General features: G+C 38.1%; 1 protein-coding gene across 2 annotated transcripts in view; it reads left to right on the top strand.

The window, feature by feature from the left end:
• Positions 1-20,962, top strand: part of LOC107081812 (ribosomal protein S6 kinase alpha-3) — an 81,216-nt gene that overhangs the window by 15,124 nt on the left and 45,130 nt on the right. The window contains exon 1 of one of the 2 annotated variants that reach the window (XM_015370079.1): positions 19,876-20,089. The exons of the other annotated variant lie outside the window; for it this stretch is intronic. Within the exon in view, the coding sequence (XP_015225565.1) occupies positions 20,048-20,089 (42 nt within the window). The 5' untranslated portion in view covers positions 19,876-20,047. Of the gene's footprint in view, positions 1-19,875; positions 20,090-20,962 lie in introns of those variants that run through there. 2 annotated transcript variants of the gene reach the window in all.

The following is a 20,962-nucleotide window of genomic DNA, read 5'->3' as shown; positions in this document are numbered from 1 at the left end:
AGTGTATTTACCCTTAATTTAAGTAGGTAAATCAGATAGTTTGCCAATGGAACGGGTATTTATACTCTCAAAATAAGATAAGATAACATGCACTTGAAATAAGACAATGCAATTGTGTCTTCTTATTTTAAATGTAAATTGTTTCCCCAGTGTATGGGTCCAATGTGAAGAGTTTTGCATGCATTTCTATTTACACCCCTTTATTCTGATGTCCCCAAATAAAACCTAATGGTACCACCTGCCTTCAGCTGTCACCTGATTGATCATTAGAGTCCAGCTGTGTGAAATTGATTCCCAGGATAAATCCAGCTGTTCTATAAAGGATAAACAGCAGCACATATAGAGGAAGGTGTATGATTTTAAATCCATGTTCATTAATAAATCAATCTAAAATTATTGTATTTAATCCTTCGGCTAATGAATAACTTATACAGCTTTATTTAAAAAGGATTGAAAGTGTCTTTTAAAGACATAAGGACATTTTTTTTTCTTTTACAATAAGCAGAATAAAAAAGTGGTACATTTTTAAATCTTAACAGTTTGTTGTGCCAGCTGTATTAAATACTGACTGAAACAAAACATTCTTTTCTTGCTCATTATTAAGCTAGACATTTAGAAGACAAATCCTGTTAGGCTGTTGAATTAAAAAAGATAATATATGTGATACACTTATATTTACAGTTGGGGTATGTCGCTCTAACGTACTGTCAGACTATATAGCGCCTTGTTTCAATGAAGTAGAAGCTAACTGTGATTTAGCATTCATTGCTAGGAGACACTTTGTGCTGCTAGTGGCACCTTTAAACTGGTGGATAAAATGGTGCTATCTGTGCGATAACTTTGAGTTTTTATAGCTCCGTTCACACCGCAGCCTGAAGTGACCCAAATCCGATTTTTTTCCAATCCTACCCAGGCCACTTGGCTATGTGGTCCTGAATCCGATACGAATCTGATCTTTTCAAATGCGACCTGTTTCTGAACGGCCAGGTCGTATTCATCCGACCTGAACGTTATTAATACCCGACATAGATCACTATCTGGGTCTTGCTATGAAGAAGCGGCAAGAAAATCAACAACCATGGCGGACGATGATGTCGAGAGTGGTATTTATGTTTAATCATCTTGAAAAGATTGAGTTTTTATGGTTGGGAAAGATCGCTAGATGCACTCCAGCACTCCCATCAATGTTTACTTCCATAAACACAGAGCACGCTGGCCTGTCACATCACTACATTCTCTACTGCGTATGCGGGACACTTGTGTTATATGAATGCAGTTCACACAGGAGATCACATATATTTGGAAATGTGAACGGCAGCTCAAATAAATCGGATTTCACATAAAAATCGGAATTGAGCATCAAGGCCTGCCGTGTGAACGTAGCCTATGTTTACTAAAAGAACTGCATAAAGTTCATTCTGCATCCTAGTCACCGTTAGCGAGAATAAATAATCCTGGACCAGATTCTGGATCCCTTCATGGTTCTTTAGCATTGCTTCATTAGCAAATAACAGTAAGCTTCCATAGAGAGCGCCCACTAGTGGACGGCAGCAACATGACATCACTAAAATAGATACTTTCTATATGAAATAATTAGATGAAACAAATTTGAATCTAATAAACCATTAACCAACATTTTATCATAAGTTTATTATATTTTTTAATCCTTAGTGTTCTTGGTCTGTCAGAAGGAAAGCTAGCAGCCTAAACCAGGGGTGTCCAACGCTGCTGTTCTACCACCTTTAGATGCGTTCCTGGTTAACCACGTGTTTTCATGCACATGTTCTACAGAGCCCTGCTAATGACCCAAATATGTGATTCACAAACATTACATCTAAAACAGAGTTTTAAAAGTAGAACTTCCCAGAGCTGTGAAGGCAATAACTACAATGCTAGATTTTTAAAAATCTAAATCGGACACTTTTTCTTAAAATAGGTGCGTTTTGTTTTTAATTCAGGAGAGAAGTGAGACACTTTGGCAATGGAAAAAGACTACTTACATTTAAAATAAGAACAAAACTATTGCATTGTCAATTCCAAAAAAGTAAAACATAAATCCCCTGGAGTTTGTTTCCAAGTTTGAAGAGTTTTTGCTTCCCATCCAAGAAGCTTTTTTAAAATCTAGTGTCAAATGCATTTTATCTAATTATCTCATTTTAAGAGTAAAAATACTTATTCCATTGGCAAATCATCTTATTTACTCACTCAAAATAAGGATAAATACACTCCATCTAAAAACTTTCTATTTACTTTTCTAGATGCCTCTGATTGGTCAACTTTCTACTTACTTTTCTAGAACGTTTTTGCAGTTTATGCCTTTCACAATAAACAATAAATCAATTAATCGCATGATAGATTTAAGTTACATCAATAATTAACGTTTGCATGCTTGGTTGTTTTTCTTATGTCTGTTTACACCAAAGTGTGTTGTTTCCTTAGCATAGCGTTTGTAGCATGAGAACCTACCTGAATGAGGAGCAGCAAACCAGAGAAATGCTAGCTGAAGTTTTGGGAAACGGAGATGGAAATAGTTTCTAAGCCAAACGCAGCAGCTGCAGTGTGGGAGCACTTTGGATTCTAACCCAACACCTTGCTGCATTGCCACGTGCATGTGTTTATCCTGTTTATGTGCATTCTTTTCCAAGTGTTTTGACAAAATGTCATTAGAGCTCCACTGTGATAATGAAAGGTATTGATTTTTCTTTGGGCTCATTGCAAAGTTGTAGGACAATCCTGGAAGACAAAATATGGTGCAGCTCCAGTTCAGTCCCTCAGTTCTACCATCCAGAAACATTTAGATGCATCCCTGCTCCAACACACCTGAACACAATTCTCTCGTCTACTTCCAGTCATTCTGCTAACTGTCCGATCCCACAGAAAGGACACGTCTAAAGGCTGGTTTATGCTCAGAAAGCAGGTCGTCTGCATGTGTGTCGCAGTTAACGCAGATATGCCTCCGCCCCTTCTGCAGACACTCTGCTGCACCTCTCCAAAATTGACAGGAGGCCTCTGATTGGTCAAATCTACATCCACTCTACACTGTGCGTATTTCCTGTTTGGTACCTTACCGGATTGTTTTGTTTGTATGACCACCATTGTGGAAAACGACTCGTGAAGATGGACCAGCTAGAAGAGCGAGGTGCACGAGAACGCTGGGACCCTTTTTCCACCTGGATCCCCGCTCTTTTTGGCCCTCATGACCCTCCGTTGTCGCACAAAATTGCCCCCACTTCCTCTCCTCCTCGGCAGTATCTAGACCCACCGCTAGTTCCTGATTGTCCCTCTTGCGTTATGGCGTGGAATAACATAGCACAGCGACAAGCTCACTGCGACACACTGCTGAGGATAACCAGGCCTTAATGGCTGCCGTAGAAGTTGGCATAGCAGATTTCCTGCATTAGACTGGGCCTAGGGTGGAGGTTCTCCTTCCAGCAGGACATGCAGCCTAAACACACAGCCAGGGATACTCATTGCTTAAAGCCAGGTATACACTGTGCAATACTTTCAATCATTGCACGCAACTACAGCTCCACTGTACCATGAAATCTCAGGGATTAAAAGTTCACAGCTCACGATGTATGTTCTGTGCGGCCCGACGCTCTGATGTGATCTACCTGCTCACACTGCACGTCTAAAAACCAATCCTCGGACTCAGCGCCAAGACATGGCTCTGGTCGGACTCGTCAATCTGTAAGAAGAAGAAGAGCAACTCTCCTGTTTGCACATCCACAGTGCTTGAGGTTCTGGTAAATCGGCTCATAGACGCTCAAAGCTCTGCTTCAACAGCAGGATTTATCCACAAACACCTTACGATAGCCGACTAAATTTCAAACATTTTCGATTCTTCCCTGACCTCACGATTCCTGATCTGGAGGTAGTCGTGAGAGGCTGATCGCCCCTTGTTACACGACGCAGGACGGACGATGAGGCTGAAACTGCGCCAGATTGAAAAAATCTTGCCCGACTGCAAAATCAGCCTGAAAAGGGCAAAAAAATCAGCCCGGTTTAATTGTGTTTGAATGGCCTCATCAAATTCAGAACAAATTCCTTCTCAGAATGTTTAAAAAATGGATCTCCTCAGATGTTCTCCATCCAACCTGATGAAAGGTGTTTTAGAACATTGGGCTAAAAGTGTGAAGTAGTGCTAATCTGCTAGCAGCAACCAGGATTAGGGGGATTTTTAAGAGCTAATGCCTGAGGGGGACTGACTATTAAAGCAAACTACTCTTTTAGATTTGTATTAGTGACACATCTTGTAAACCACGCCGCGTTTTCCTTCCTCTTTATACTTCTGCTTTACTTTGTTCTGTTACGTAAAATACTCTGAAAGCTGTGGCTGGAATGAGACGAAATATGAGAACAATTAATACTTTGACAAGGAGCTCTTGGCCCCAGAAATCCCCTTCAGTTATTCTCATCAGGTTAAACTTCTAATCTCCATGAATCCTATTTTAATTGGTCAACAGTTTAACTTTGACCCTATATTCAGCAAATGTTAGGTTGAGATGGATGTGGTGTAATATGTGGAACGATGTCTTCATGGAGGGGAAATAGTGTTTGCAGTCTCTGCTGAATGTTTCTGTGGCTTTGCACCTTTTTTTCTGCATGATTTGCATTTTAACAACCTCCTTTAACCATTTAAAGCCGGATGCAAAAAACTATTGTCTCAGAAACACTTAAAAAAAAACTGAGCATTTGCTAAAAGCTGGTGATTATGAAGGCAGGCTAAGAAGACTTTCTGTAAATACTTTAATTAATGTAAATTAAAAAGTAACATGAGGGCTCGTTTAAAATTGTTAAAGACGATTTTAGACATGTCCTTTCTTAAGATGATTAAAAAATCTGATGATTTTTGTGGTTTAAAAGGTCTTAAATTTAAAGCTAATATTTAACTGACCATCTGTCTTCAGTTAGTCTAGGGCTGCACCTATTGATTAGTTTACTAATTGATTATTGTAGTGTTTTATTTTTATTAATCTAAAGATTCCTTTATTAAACACATTTGGAACATATTAAATTTAAGAAGTGAATGTATGTATCTATGTATATATATATTCATACATACTAGGGCTGGAACTAATGATTATTTTGCAATCTGTCCAATATTTATTCGATGAATAATAATTGGCAAAAGATTCCTTAAAGAAGATTTTCTACCAAATGAAATAAAGCTTTTACACTTGAGGAGTTCTGGATAGAGGATATTGACAGACGAAAAGTACTTTTTAACTTAAATGCAAAATGTTTCTATATATTTTTACAATCTTTGTATAAGTACTGCTATAAGTTGGTTTCTCTGTCAGCTAAAGACATGTTTTGGAGTCTCTATACCCCAGTTAATGATTAATCGATTACTAAATTAGTTAAGGATTATTTCAATGATCAATTAAACACGATTAATCAGATTAATTGTTTCAGCCCTAATACAACTTAATCTCTAATGGTAAATTATGTTTTATGCATAAAAAAGTGTCATAGTTCTAGAGTTTTGTCTTAATTACTGCCTTAAATAGGTCTGAATTATAAATAAGACTAGAATAGAAAATCACAGAAGTATCATTAACTTCTCTCACTGGTGAGACTTGTTAGAAACAAAGTGAAGGTTTAGTTGAAATTTGGAATAGGCTTTAGAAAATTTGCAAGAAAAAAACAAACAAGATCAATTAAAAAGGATAAATTTGATATGCATTGCATTTTTTTTTTATATATATATGTAGCATTTTTAGTGGAAATTGTGATTAGGATTTAATTTAGATGTTTCTTTGCATTATTTACAAGCTACAAATATGCCCATAGATGTTTAGGTGTTTTGTTTTTGTTTTTTTTCCTCAAAAGTTCTGAATATTTCTAATGAATAGAATAGCTCGTTGAGTTTAACATCAGTCTTGCTGAACGTGAAGTCCAGGTAACATTCAACTCTATGTATGAAGCATTTTAACAGGTATTTCCTCCAATGGTGAAATCCCCACATGTTTATGATGCAAATAGTCGCCTTCATTAGAACCAAATGATTAGAATAGGAGGTGAAGCTCACCTCTGTGGCTCCAGGGTCAGATTGTTTTATGGCCTTAGAGCTCTCTTGCGTTGCATATGAGCTATTTTATCAGTTTTAGAGAACGTCAGAGACCAGACGGTGCATTGCTGAAAACAAAACTCCAGATTTTCCCCAAATTAGATCTTCATTAACGGCAAATTTAATTAATCTATAAAATGGATTTAAACGGCCCATCCCTACGGCGACGCTGTGCCTCCGTCTCTAAACCAGACTCTCTCCAATCCCATCAGACGCCGTCTGTCATTGCTGCTGATTTCTGAGGGAGGTTTTGTGTTGGAGCCTAAAATTCAATCCCTTTCCTGGTCTTCATTCACCTTCTGCTTCTGCAGCCAATGCTTTGCTCAAAAGGCCCTCAAGCTGTCCTGGTTTATAGTCGGTAGCTCATGTAGGTCCAGCTGCCTGATGTTTTCCACCTAAATAAAGCCAAAGCCTGCTATGATCCTAGTCGGTGGGTCTGCGGCCTCAGACTGCTGCATTGATTTTAAATTCAGAGGAGAGATGGCTTATAGATCGGCTGCTGGAGGAGAGCGGAGCTCTCGTTACCTCAGAGGAGGAGCTGGATGGGTGGATCAGAGCAGTGTGTGTGTGTGTGAATACGTTAGCGAGCTGTTAATGAGTGATTTCTGCTGTTCCACTGCTTTTACTCCCACTGACACTTTGTGTCGTTGGTTAAATTGAGGTAATGAGGCAGTTTTCTTTCTGTGTCACGATGCAGAAAATCTTGACCCTGCAGCTGTGGCTCCAAAAATGCTTAGATTATCGATCTGCTAAGATCTTTTGAAATTTGATTTATATCAGAATATCACTTTGTTTTTCCCTTTCTTTTTTAAATCATTTTTAATCATACGTTAATGTCTGAGGTCAAGATAGAATAGATTAATTCCCACCTTCCTATTAGCTGCTTTAGTTTAACATTAATAAACTACAGTTTTTGTTCAGCAACTGAAAAGCTGAATAGCTGTATATTGAATCAGGCTTTTCTTCCTGTGTTTGTTTGCATGCTGCTTTTTTTTTAACTGTGCTCCTCAGTTGCATCTAGAGGAGAAACATCTGATCTTTAGACGTCTCCCAGTGGCTCTCTGCTCCTAAAGCTCGCATCCGACAGCTCACATCCGTTTTAACCCTTCTTTAAATCTGTTCAAACCTCTCAGCGGTTGCAGTAACACTGCAGAGCTCTATATCGCTGTATCTATTAGGGCTGAAACTATTAATCGGATTTATCGTGATTTATTGATTATAAAAATGATTGTCAGCTAAATTAGTAATCCATTAATCGTTAATTGGATTATAGACCCTAAAAAATGCCTTTAGCTGACAGAACATCCCACTTAGGGCAGTAATTATATCCAAATTGTAAAAAAATAGACAAAGATAATAAAAAAAAAAAAAAGGTCAATATGCTCTATCCAGAGTTTCATCTGGCTTAATTCTGTAAAAAATCTCTTTGAGGAGCTTCTTGTATCCGGTTACTAATCAAAAAAATGTTCAACAGATTGGTCAATTAGCAAAATAATTCTTAGTTGCAGCCCTAATATATATATAAGCCCATGTTGTCATGCTTTGGAGAGCTGCAGTCCTAGAATGTGAACAGATGATCTATATTTATTGTTGTTTAAATGTCTGATGCTTCCATTAGTATTGATTTTTTTTTTTCCTTTGGCTAAACTGATATAGAAGTTAATAATGACTTTATATTAGTAAATGATGGGGCGTCATTCTGATATCAGACTTCACGACTGAGTATCATCGATGTCATCATAACAGACAAACCATATAATACTGTTAATAATGATAAAACAGGTGATTTTATGCCCTTAGTGAGTTCCTGTGCTTTGATCTAATCTTTGGACAAACTTTGCAGAAAGCAAAGGAGGGGCCAGAATATCACTCTAGACATCTAGGATTAGCACCTTCATTTAAGTTAATGTAAAATATGTTTTTTATTTTTAAGTTTTCAAATTTTAATCATGAAATATTATTTATTGTCCTTTATATTTATAATCTCTTCAGCTGCAGTGCGTTTACTGGGGTTAGTGACAGCAGAAAAACGAACTTCTGCAGTACAATTCAATACAGAAACATAAAGAAGAATAGATATCATTTGAGATTTCTAAACAAAAAAAAATTAGATTTAAAGTTTTACAACTAAGTACAAACGGAAAATATTGAAATGACTGGAGGTTCGTTTGAATTATATTTCAGTAGACATAATAATGGATCAATGGATTATATAGAATGATACCCATCTCTCTCTACTTTGCTTCTAATATTTTCAGGCTTTTAAGCCTTGGTTAGTAAATGTCCCAACAGATTCCATTAGGAAAAGTCAGAGTGGAGAAAACCTTCTGGGCTGCATTGCCTAATGTTGATGATCTGGTCATAAATAATGAAAATGACCTATATTATTAATGTCACAGTACACTATCCAAACACTCACCTCAGCATTTCGAATGCCTGAACCTGAATGAAAGAGGTGCTTTCTGATTAACTTACGGTAGCTTATATTTAGTTATAATGTAGTGTTTGACGGTCAGCTGATCTTTTAGAAATCAGAGAAGCTGTAAGGAGTTAATGTCTAGGGTAAAAGTAACATACCAGTAAATATTCACTATTTAGGGCAGGAGTGCATCAAAAGTGACGCATATTTCAAAGGCATGAGAGGATTTAAATGATTTACAGAAAAAACCCCTATGTTTCCTCACATTTAGGGATTTATGTTTTTGTCCCCAGTGAGGTTGACTGATATGACTCAGGGCTCGATGTTAACCATCGCCCGATCTCCCGGGGCAAGTAGTTTTTAATGTCGGGAGAGTACAAATTTCATTGCATTTGACCGCCGGTCAAGTGCAATCATCGCAAAAAAAATGATTTATTATTTAAATGAAAATGACCCACAAGTGTTGCCGGTGCTATTTTTGTTGTTTTGTACACATTCTTGCGTGATTTGAAAAAGCCGGGTGATTTTCCGCCAGATGGCGTGATTTTTGTCCACCTAGCTGTAATTTTGATGTAGTTACCAAAACGACAAACAAGCTAGAAAGCGCTATCATATGGCAGTCTTCTGTACAGTGATGCAGGTCATAGATTAAAAAATTTTCATTATATTTTTTAATCTATGACATTGGAGTGGTGCATTTAAATGTTATAGAGCTAAACATGTTAAATTGGTGACCTGTTATGTTATTATTATTGTCTTGTTGCTGCATTTATTTTGTCAGGGAAAACTAATCCTGAGTCAGTTAAAAGTCAGGGAATTCTGTAATGATGTCAGACTTTGAAAAGCCTGAATAAAATAACTATGTATAATGATTCCCCAGAAAAGTCACATTATATTAATAGTATTATCTTCTATAAACACACCGTGACTCTTAAATAAAAGTGATTCATTTGTGACATTGACTTCTGTCTTGTGATTTATCTTAAGGTTTTAACCTGTGAAGTTTTTATTTTTTATTTTTAACATTACAATTTATATTTTTCCAAGCACACAACAGTTTAAAGCAAAGTTTAGTTTGAAAAGAATGAGCAGGAAGGATTGAAAAGCATGTTAACACGGTAATGGAGGTTTGAGTTCATTATCTGACGCATGCAGATACACACCAGGAACCTGGAAACTTAAAAAATACTGAATTACAAAAAACATTTAAAAAAACAAACATATTTCATTGATATATATACAAAAATGAATATTAGGAACTATATTTATCAAACATTATACTGGGCAAGTAAAAATAGTTTCTGGGCAAATGAAAAGTGAAAGTAAGGTAAAAATCCTTAACGTCAACCCCTGTGACTCCTACTGGCAAATCCAGGCTGAACCGTGTGAAGGTATTTACATGTCAATGAACCTTATGGGTCCCTTTTTTATTAGTCATGCTGCATCAGACCGTTGTAAGATGGTTAAAGTTGGTCTTTACCTGACTCAGTTAAATCTGGGCTCCATTTGACCCCATGTAGTGTTTGAAAACAGGGCCCCATATGTTGTTACCTGCGACAGCATCCTGTCATCAGGGACCAGTTTATAAAAGGCAGTGATGCTGGAGGCAGACGGTGCTCCTAACTGCTGTTAGCTGATATTCACTGCTTTAGTGTCCTAACAGATCTGCAGCCTTTTAAACACCTCCAGGCTCTGTTTATAAATACTTAATACACTTTTTCTGCCTTTCATGTTCACATTTGATAAATAGGTTTTTCTATTAGAGATGCAACAGCTCACAGGGGTCAGTGGGGTGATTGCAATAGATTGAAAAATATAAACTAATTAACATCATGGTTGAAATATTTAGGGAAAGTGTTGCAGTTGGATGATGTAATGCTATGGTGCAGCTCTAGCAGGAGTCCTTTGAATGCTTTCTATGCAGAGTAAAATAATGAGATAAGCTTCACAGAAGATCCTCCTAACTGCACAACATGTGTTTCTAATAATGGCTAATGGTTCCCATAGAGGCTGTTAGCACATTTTATTTCCTCTGTCTGTTAAAGAGGAAAAAAGTCTAAAGCCGACACTGAAAGGATCTTATCTTTTATTTACTGTTTTGAAGGAAGCTGCACAGCTTTCAAATGTTCACTTAGATAAAGTCAGAAAGAACTGATCTCTAGACGTTTTCCTCAAGGCAGAGCGACGGTAACAATAAACCACACCATCATCTCATCCCAACCAGGCAGTGCGACCTCTGAACACACTGTTGGGGGACTGTTAGTACCGTGATCATGTCTGTAGATCTAGAGCTGTATGTGAAACATTGTGCTTCGGGTTTTTTGGTATCAGATCTGTCATCCTCTGCTCTACATCTTTCTCAAGATCAAGACACCCGGTTTTAATGCGCAGTTTCTTCATTTCGCACTCTTTGTTTTTGATTTTCAAAGTGGGTCATGCACAGTTAGCTCATCAGATGTAGTTTAGAGATAAGGCCACATAGAAATATGTAGTTGAACTCATTTATTATGAACTGGGGCAAAATGAATCAACTTTGCTGCTTTAAAGCATTCATGACTTTGCGTCTTTAGATCTGCGTTTGTTGCTTGATAAACTCATTTTATGGAGCTGCAAAGTTGCACAAATTTTTCTTTTGTATGGAAAAGAACCATCAGTTTTGTTTTATTTAGGCCATAATAAGGACTTGATGAGATAGAAACAACAATGTTGCTTCAAATTTGTTTTTTTTTTACCCTTTATCAGATTTTTTTAAGTAAGGATGTATGAATAGACCAATTTCTTATTAATTATGGACCCATTTATGTGATAATTTATGTATTTTATGCATAATCAGAAAAGCTTGTTTTTCAGCAAGTTGCACAATGAAAGTACAGTGCCTGTATGGATCATGAATAAGCAATAAGGATAAAAAGTAAATAAAATTATGTGAAAGGTACAAAAAAGATGCAATAGAAATATAAATGCATGTTTTTATTTTTTTATCTTGCAATGTAATGTAATAGATCATATAGCAGCATGCATCATAGCATTTAACAGGGCGATGGTTGATAGTTAGATTTTATTTTGTTGAATAATGGAGAAGATAAGTAGGAGGGAAATGAAATCCTTTCGACCCAAACACCCGTTTGGTGACTCTCCCTCTGAGGACTTCTGTGGTTTTCAGCTTTCCCTTGTTGCAGTGATTTTAGCACAGCATCATACACAGACGCACCTTGATTCTTCCTGAGCACGCACACACAAACGCCCACATCCAAGCGGGGTCTGCTGGGCGTGAACGCACTCATCAGAGCGCGTCGGAAATGACTGCGAGAACACATTTAGTTGACATACTGTCTTTACTGCTCAGCGTTGAGTCAGCAGCTCACTCACAAACACTCAGCGAATCCCTCAGAGAGGCAGAAAATGTTTTCCAGACAGCATTAGGAACATCTCTGCCCTCTGAGGGGCCGACAAACATCTGCTGCCATCTGCTGCAGCTCCACTCTGTGCCTCTGTGTTCAGGGGGGGATGCTCTGCAGAAATGGTGTCATGTCTCATCAGGATGAGGTCACGTATTCTCTACGGTAGAGGCCGACTCTGACCACACATGCGAACAAATTACAGCCTTACAGGCATTTTTTTTGCTTGTCGTGGGTTTTAATTCCCTGCAACTTTAATTGGCTTCATTTGCTCTCGTTAAGGTTTCCACACATGCATCAGCTGTTAGTCAGAAGTTCATTTTTTAGGAATCCCATCTTTTTGAAGAAAACTTAAAAAGCTAATATTTCTACCTTCCTTCTGAATAGCCAGGCTTTCTTCTTGTTCTTTAAGATGGTCTGGCTCAGCAGTTCTTCTGCTCTAAGAGAGTCCTTTATTTCAGTAATTTTATGGTCCAGTACCTGGTTGCACATTATTCATTCAATCTTTTTCTCATAACATAATGTCGGTTGGGAAGTTGAAACCAATGCTGGGGTCCTAATCCCCTCGGTAGGCTCCATTCTTCCTGATGGATTCCTAAAACAAAAAGCTGAATTATTTATTACACCACAGAACAAGAGCATTAGTCCCAATATCAGACAAAAATAAATCATACATTTCTTTTTGAGAGAAGTCATTATTCAGGAGCCGTAAATCATTTCCACTGTGTGTGTGTCCATAGTGCTCTCTGGCAGATGGTGTTTAATCTTCCTCGGCCATCTGGACTGACTTTTCCTGGCGTCTTTTAAAGGCCCACACACACACACACACACACACCCCTCCTGCATTCGGCTCACTCAGGTGCGTGTCATGTTTACTGAGAAACATTGCATAGAAAATGAGTTATCAACTGTTTACAACAAGCTCACAAGTGAGCTGGATGATTGAGTTCTACAGAACTACAGAGCAAAAGAAACGTGAATTTACTTTATTATATTTAAAAAAATAATAAGTACATAAAGGATTATTTAAACTAAGAGCATAAATACTGCAACTCTTTGGGATTCTCACCATGTTTTTAAATGATTTTAGTTTATTTGCTAATTAATCCTAGTCTTTTCTCCATGTTGGAGGTGATGTTCATATTGGCCCGCTAAGCTGAAACTGCTCATATTAGCATTATCACTGCTGTACCCAGAAATAACTTTAAAGCCATACAGCGTTTTCTAAATGTATACCTATGCTAGTAATTAGATATCAACATAGTCAGACTGAAGACGATTAAAGTCAATGTTTTTTTTTTTTAAATCAAAATGGAGATCTATCATAGGGCTTTGTTTATCCAACTAAATATGTTAATTAAAGTTAAAGTTTCTTGTCGTGATTTTTTCTCTTATAATCGAACAATCTCAAAACAGGATTCAGAATAGAAGGTTTTAGAAACCTTGCTGTCTCTGTTGTCGTTTACAGAAGGAAAACGCAGTTGGCCTTCGTTGGGAGGCTGTTGAATCTTCAGAGTTTGTCTGCAGTCAGAAGAAGCATACTGCCTACTAGGGTTGTCACGATACTAAACTTTTCAACTCGATACCGACGCTAAGGAAAATATTCGATACTCGATGTCATTTTCCATACCACAAGGATAAAAACGAAGACTCCAGAATTCAACAGAAATGTTTTCATTAATAAACAAAATATAATAAATAGATAAATAAATACAATAAACAATATTTTGAGGTTGTATGCTGTGCACAATATTAAGCATTAAGCTTGATAAAAAACTTACAAAATTAAAATTAAGTGTTCCTTCCTTGGCTATGCTTTGCACACATAACAATGACACTAGCCAAACCAGTTAAGAAACAAAACTAATTCTCAGCAGCTGCACCTCTTACAGAAAAAAGTCTGAAACCGAAAAGTGCACAAAATTATTCAACCACACAGTGTTCTGAAAGAGCATTTTCCTCTATTCTGCGCATAAGATGAATGACTGTTTAGGTGCCACTGGTGGTGGCACTGTATTGATACTTTTGAAAATGAGTATTGTATCCGGATACAACTTTTCAGTATCGATACTTTTTTGAGTATCGATACTTTTTTGAGTATCGATACTTTTGGCAACCCTACTGCCTACTATTGGCCTGGCCTGAAATGACACCATTTGTGGCGTTTCTTCTAGTCTCTTTTATTCTTTAAGATCACAATAAAAATAAAATATGCGTTAAATTAAACTGGTGAACAATCTTACTTTCTCCTCTGCGGAGCTAGCATGCTAAAAGCTGTTTAAGTCGCTAACAAATGTGGTAAACTTTCATTGTTTGTTACCCTGAGACTCTAGGTGATTAGCCAGAACCATGGGATAGTTGAGAAAAGTAAATTCTCTTATGATTGCATCAAGTTAAATACTGCTGAAGCTACCCTGCCTACAGACACGATTATGTTTGTTGCATGTGACCTACTTTGGTAAAATAACAAACACAAAATAAGGGCAGTTACGCACCAGGAAGCAGATTTGGAGTCAAATTAGCCGTGGCATCTTGTTAGCAAAACTACAGCAAGAAGTACTGTTTTCGTAAACAAGTTGGGACTGTAGATGTTTGTAGATGTTTCTGACATTTCCTGAAGCTCGTTTTTGTTTTGGTTTTAATAAAGAAATTGCATTGGGGGCTTACAAAGAAGGCTTTTTCTTTGTAGACATGCTAACACTTAAGTTACATGTTGTGCATTTGTATAGGGCTCTATCAAGTCTGAGGACCCCAGAAGCACTAAAAAATAGGTTCTGGATGATTTATTGTATTCACAATATAATCAAAGTATAAGAATAAATTGGCTTTGTTACAATTTAGAAGAGAGCCAACGTTTTTTAGGGCTTTTATGTGAAGGTAACTCACCTGAGGTGGGTTTGCCGACACATCAAAGGGAAAACAAAGTTACAGCTGGTGCACACTACGATCATTGCAAGCTAGAAATAAGCAGTAATGGCCATTAAACCAATGAAACCTTGGAGCCAAACATGTACGACATGTTTGTGGTTAGTGCAGAGGAGAATCACAATTTTCAGTCCGTAACCCCAGCTGCCCTGCAGCACACTGACAGATGGGGCCCTCTGACCACCAATGGATGAAGTGTCTTACACCAGGACACAACTTGGGGGGCGGGTAACAGTGACAGAATGCATGAGTTTTCCTGCAATGAGAAGGTTGCTGGTTCAAACCCCAGTCTCAGAATGGCTCCATGAATGGGCGATTTATTCTGATATGGCAGCTAACTGTCTGTATTCTGATATTGGTATCAGATCAGGGCAGGCCTAGTTTCCAGCTAGCTGCCTTGCTGTAGGAAGTCTATTCCACAGATCTACACTGTAGCTCAGTGGGAACTTTAAAGCCACAATATTTGGGTTGAAGCTCCTATAAACTCTTTATTTTCCCATTAAAAATGGTAACACAACACAGCTGTTTGTTGCAAAACAAAATTGGTATTCTGCATTGGGATCCTTGTTAGCTTGCAGGTGAAGCAGGTCACCCACCTGCTGTTTTCATAGATGGAAGAGGAAACTTTGGTAGCCATTTTTTGTTGATAGGAAACACTGGATAGTTGCCTGTAAAAGCCACATGGAAGGACCAGGTACATTGTTGCAGTGCAGTTGGTTCTGATATTTAGCAGTCATTGGGTTAAAGTTGGAGACCACCCTGGACAGGTCACCCCTCTTATAATAGGAAGCTGCACATAGAAACTGCAAAGAGATATTTGGTTGGGATTCAAACTGCCAGCCAGTAGTGTTATCAAATGTACCAAAGTGGCCCAAGGTCAATGTACCAAGGTCTGCTTTGATACCAAACTGTTTTAGGTTAATAGTTTTAATGGTTATCCATTACCGCTAGGCAACCAATAATACATTGATACATTCCAACGGTGGGATGGACTTTAACTGCCTGGCATGCCTCAAGAAATAGACTATAGTGACCAAGATGCTGAAACTCAGGGAGGCGTAGGAACATCTCCTGATGGTGTGGTGACCTAAGGCAACACAATTCGCTTCTACATTGGAAAACAAGAAAACTCAGAAGTTTGAGTTAATCTCAGCCAATTATGCCATAATATCATGAATAATTAACAATATTCTCATGATTGGTTGTTTGCTTTATTTTGTGCAGCCCAACCTGGCAGCTCTGTTAGCTATAACACTAACAATGTGCTAGAAGCACATCATCAATCTGTGGAGTGATTGACCAAATAAAATAAAACAAAATCTGTATATGTAAGAGTATGGAGTGAATTTTGTTTCATTATTGTTGCAAGCACTGATAATGCTTTATAAATGGAAATTACAAAAAAGCAATCGGGAAATTAAACCACGGAAATCTTCTTCATAAAAAAAAAAAAAGAAAAAGGTTTTGACAGTAACTATGCTGGATTATCAGAATTTACTATTTGTTAATTTTTTTTTTATTTTTCTTTAGATCTTATCTGATAGAAACGGTCAACAATGTTGCTTAGGGCTCTGTCACACCTTGCCAATTTAGCCAGCGTATGCCTGATGTCCCTGAATCTCCTAAAACGCTGGCATATGCTCAACTTAAAATGCATTTTTTCAATTTTGGGTGTATGCATAGCATATTCATAACGAATCCAGAACTTATGTAACTAATGCGTAACGCACAGCAGCGTAATGCCCATGAAATGATGCACAAGCCAGTGTCCTGATGGGGGCAGGGATGCATTAAGAGATTTATTTGATTGCGGTATTAACCTAGCTGCTCTTTATCACCTGCCCCCCCAAAACACAAAAGAAGAAATAATAAGAAAAAGAAAGAAAGAAGGTTTGCAGTCTCAGCAGATTCAGCATCATGTCTGCTAGTTTGTTGGTGGTGGGCGTGATCACAGGGAGGATCCATCTCCCTCACCTTCTGGCTCACATAATGATGGGGATGAAGTCTGAGGGAGAACTGATGGTTTCCTCCTGTGAACCCCTTTATACCAAAACGCTGCCAATACGCCATTATACAGTAGCTGGAAGTTAGAAACACGTTCAGCGCTCGTCTGGAACACGTCAGATACGTTGATATGCGATTGAGAGAAGTTCTTGATAAGTTACGCATCAGTTATGCACAAGTTACTCAGAGGTTTTGGATAAGCTAGATACCATGACTTATGAGTAAATTACACTTAATGTATGTCAAGCATCAAATAACTGACCTGTAACTAATGGCCCATGTAGGAAATACGCTGGCATACGTCGCTGTATGTCGACATGTACCTGCATGCTTCAGCGTGCTTCAGCATACTCATAACTTATACAAATTGTACCATAACTTATCCAGTGTATGCCAGCGTTTTTGCCAGATTTTTCGTACGTCAGACATACTCTGGCTAAATCGTCAAGGTGTGATAGAGGCTTAACATGCATGCAGACCAGTAGAAATACACCTTTTCTCCTCTTTCAGTAAGAAAGCCCACCTCCAGAAGTGAAGAGAATTTGATCTGGAGAATGCTATTTGAAAAAAGAAAAAAAAAAAGAAAAAAAATAGTTTTTTTATTCAAATAATAAAAAAAACATTCATAAAGATGGAATGTGAAAGCAGAAAATAAGAAAATGAAAATTAAGAAAACTAAAACTTAGGGGAAAAAAATGGTCAAAACCACTTTTTTAATTAAAGAGTTTCTAAAGTTTCATATCTTAATTGAATGTTCCTGAAATTCCCGTCTATAAAACGTGTTCTTTGCTTGCAACCATCATGGAAGAGGAGTTAAAGTCTAAGCTTGGTTTGAACGGGCAAATCCCCGCATCATCTTCTAAAAAAGTTAAAATCCACCATCAGTAAGATAATGAGAAAATCATCGTAACTATTCAGGTTAACTGCGACCTTTTATTCTCCTGAGCCCTCCAGTGTTTACATGATATTTAACCAGAGCCACATATATAGGGTCACTTTGTTCTTTGGGCTCCTGAACCAGCACGGATCTATCTGAGCTCTATTTATTTATGTCTTCGGTCATTCTGCTTTTTATTTGAGAGGGAGGCAGGAAATGTGCGCTCACAGACCTAAAGACCTAAAATGGAAACCTCCGCCCCTCCCACGCTGGCTGAAGAGGATATTGATGGATGCAGAGAGGCAGAGAAAGAGGAAATATTGATTGATAGGAAGAGGCACACAGTGGGGGAGGAGAGCTGTGTGTTGTAAGCAAAAAACTGATAATGAGAGGAAGACGAGCTCAGATTGGTTCCATCTCCTCTCTTCGGTTCATGCGGTGCATTCCTCTGTGGTAACAGGCAGGGTCAGTCTGTGTGTGCGTGCTGTAAAAGAAGCATTGTGGGGACCGCTATTGTGAGGTCATGGGGTAATGATGTAATCTGTGTAACCCGGCGCCACTTTTCCTGAACGCGGCCCAGCTCTGTGTCCATGAACGGACCAGTCGGGACCAGAGGGGGTCGGCCTTTCCCCCTCAGCCAGATCAACACAACTTAAAAAAACAACAGTTTACTCCTTTTCTCCAGTCCTCGCTAAACACTCACTCTAACTTGTTTCCTTTTACACATCTTGGATGATATATCCACAGAATAATGGCAGAAAAACTTGAATGAATCATGTTTAGTGTTTCATTGAGTGAATATTAAAATGATAAAGGATAATTAGAATGTCCGGTGTATTATTTTTCTTTTCAGGTAAATAATATTTTTGAAACGACAATCTGTACCCAGACTTGCACTCGGAAACTTTGATCTGTTTGTGTTAAAGTTAATTTACGGCACAGATCTTGAAAACAGAGCTACAATAGCTGGAAAATGGCAGATGGGTAGGTTTAGGCATCATTTCTGGACATGTCTGAGATGCTCGTAATAGATTCAGATATTTTATATTAATCTCTATAAAGCCTCACCTCCTCCTGCAGGCACCATCTTTGCATAAATAAAAAAAATACTTTTTTAACGTTTTCATCATGTCAAGTAATCCTGGGGAATAAATTCCTGCATACATACTTTATTCCTGGTAAATTCTGCTGAAACTAAAAATAGCTTTAGCCCTTTGCAAGACAGTAAGACAGATTGTATTTTATTTACATACACCAGAAATTAAACATTGATGTTGGTGATGACAGGTTGAAGACTATTTGATCTTAGACTCTGATCTAAAATCAACATCCTGTTGTTGCCCTCATGGGGAGGATGGAGAGCTAATTAATGCTTTAATTACTGAGTAAAAACACAGCATCCTCCTGATGGTTGTGTCTACAAAATAAAGACAAAGATCTGTGGGGTTCATTTTTATCCAGAGGTCAAAGGAAGTTGTTGTTTTTTTTAGTTTATTAATCAGGAAATGTTTCCTGAAAACTAACCTCTTTACTTTAGTATTGGTTTCTAATCGTAATCCAGTGTTCATCTTTGGACATCGGAAGCTTTGATATTCCTTTATTTATTTAGTTCTCTATAAGGATCAGTATATTATGTTATTATTTAAAATGCAATCCTTAAAGAGCTTATTTGAAATAGCCCAAAACTGACTTTATTTGACATTCTAGATACAGTACAAATTATATTTTTTACAAACAGTTACTTTAAATCAGGGATTAAATAGAAGAAAATAATATTGCTCATGTTTTCTAAAATCTATGGAGGATTAAAAACAATGAATTGCATAAACCTTTAACTGAATTTAAATCAAACTGATTCATATTTTTCCTCCTTTTTAAACATTCGCCTTCAAGCAGTAGGCGCTGCCCTGAAAGGATTCCCCTCCAGGCGTCTAAAAGATGAGAAAGCGTCCATCCTTCCTCCGACACTCTTCCTCTGCTGTCAGAAGCTTCCTGCTTTTTCCTTGGCAGCTGCAGGAGGAGCTCCAAACTCTCCCTCAGCTTTCCTTCGTCCCACTTTTCATTTTCCTTTCTCCTTCACAGAGTTCTCTGTTAACAGCTGTCAGAGCTGAGAAGTTCAACGAAAACCCATTTTCTATCCAATTCCTGTTTGAGTGGTTTTAAAGTTAGTGCTGTCTGTATTTGTGTGCTGTGGGCGGGGCCAGATGTGTGCCTTCCTGTGCAGATGTTCCAGTGGGGAAACAATCACAGGACGTGCTCTTATCAGCACGTCCAACAGCTGGACGGATTTATAGCGTCTGGGTTGGACGCTTTAATCAGTCTGAGTGCGGAGGCTGTAGCAGAGGTACGCCATGAAGACGCTTCTGTTTTACGTCAGGAACAGACAGTACCAGGTAGAGTCCCTCCACATTACACGTGTGCTGGTTTTATCGGTTTGATCTTGGTCTGCAGGTTTAGACCCACTGCTTTGCTTTGCAGTCTCAACTTCACGTAGGTTTTTTTTTAACATACAACATGGAAACGCTGAGCCAGCCTGAGTTTGTCATCATCAGGACTTCATGCAGATCTGTCTGGACGATCAGATCTGCATGAAAGCTCAAAATAACAACAAAAAGGTTGTTATTTTTTATAGAATACTGGGTGCTGCTGCAACATTTCAGTCCCTGCATTGTTCTACCTCATAACACATCTCCATCCTGTTGGCGGGGCCTTCCTAGAAATAAACAAGGGGGTTTATTTTTAGGTCGGAGTTGGACTTTCCAGGGATTTATCATTGTACGACTGCCTCCCTGGTTTGGATCGGCAGAACAAAACCTCAGCCTCGATTTGCTTTGGTTCCAAATACCAAAGAAAAAGAAACTCAACAGGTGGGAAGGAAGCTGACGAATGTTGTGATGAAGATTGTGGCTTCAGTTATTCATCGCCCGTCCTTTTCTTTTCCATTAACATCAGGGCCTCAATTGCTCTCCTCCAGCTTTGAATTCAGGCACTTAAACCTGTATAAGGTGCTGGGGTCCATGGGAGCCAGAGTTAATCAGTCACCTCAATAACAATGGAAAGAATCTGAAGGAAACCTGGGCTGATGTTGATATTTTCTGGGCCCAAAGAGAAGGAAAATATATATGATAACAGTAAATATCTGGTATTGACCTTAACTGCAACACTGTTGACATTCACTGTAATATTCTATTCATTTTGGTGCATCCTTAGTGTTGATGGTTTATTTGTTTTTTAAACTAGGTGTGCAATAATAATAATAATAATAA

Source organism: Cyprinodon variegatus, unplaced genomic scaffold (assembly GCF_000732505.1).
Source record: "Cyprinodon variegatus isolate N-32 unplaced genomic scaffold, C_variegatus-1.0 Scaffold41, whole genome shotgun sequence".
In the NCBI taxonomy this organism is placed as follows: Eukaryota; Metazoa; Chordata; class Actinopteri; order Cyprinodontiformes; family Cyprinodontidae; genus Cyprinodon; species Cyprinodon variegatus.
Note: the sequence above shows the minus strand (reverse complement) of the source record. Positions and strands in the feature narration are given on the sequence as shown.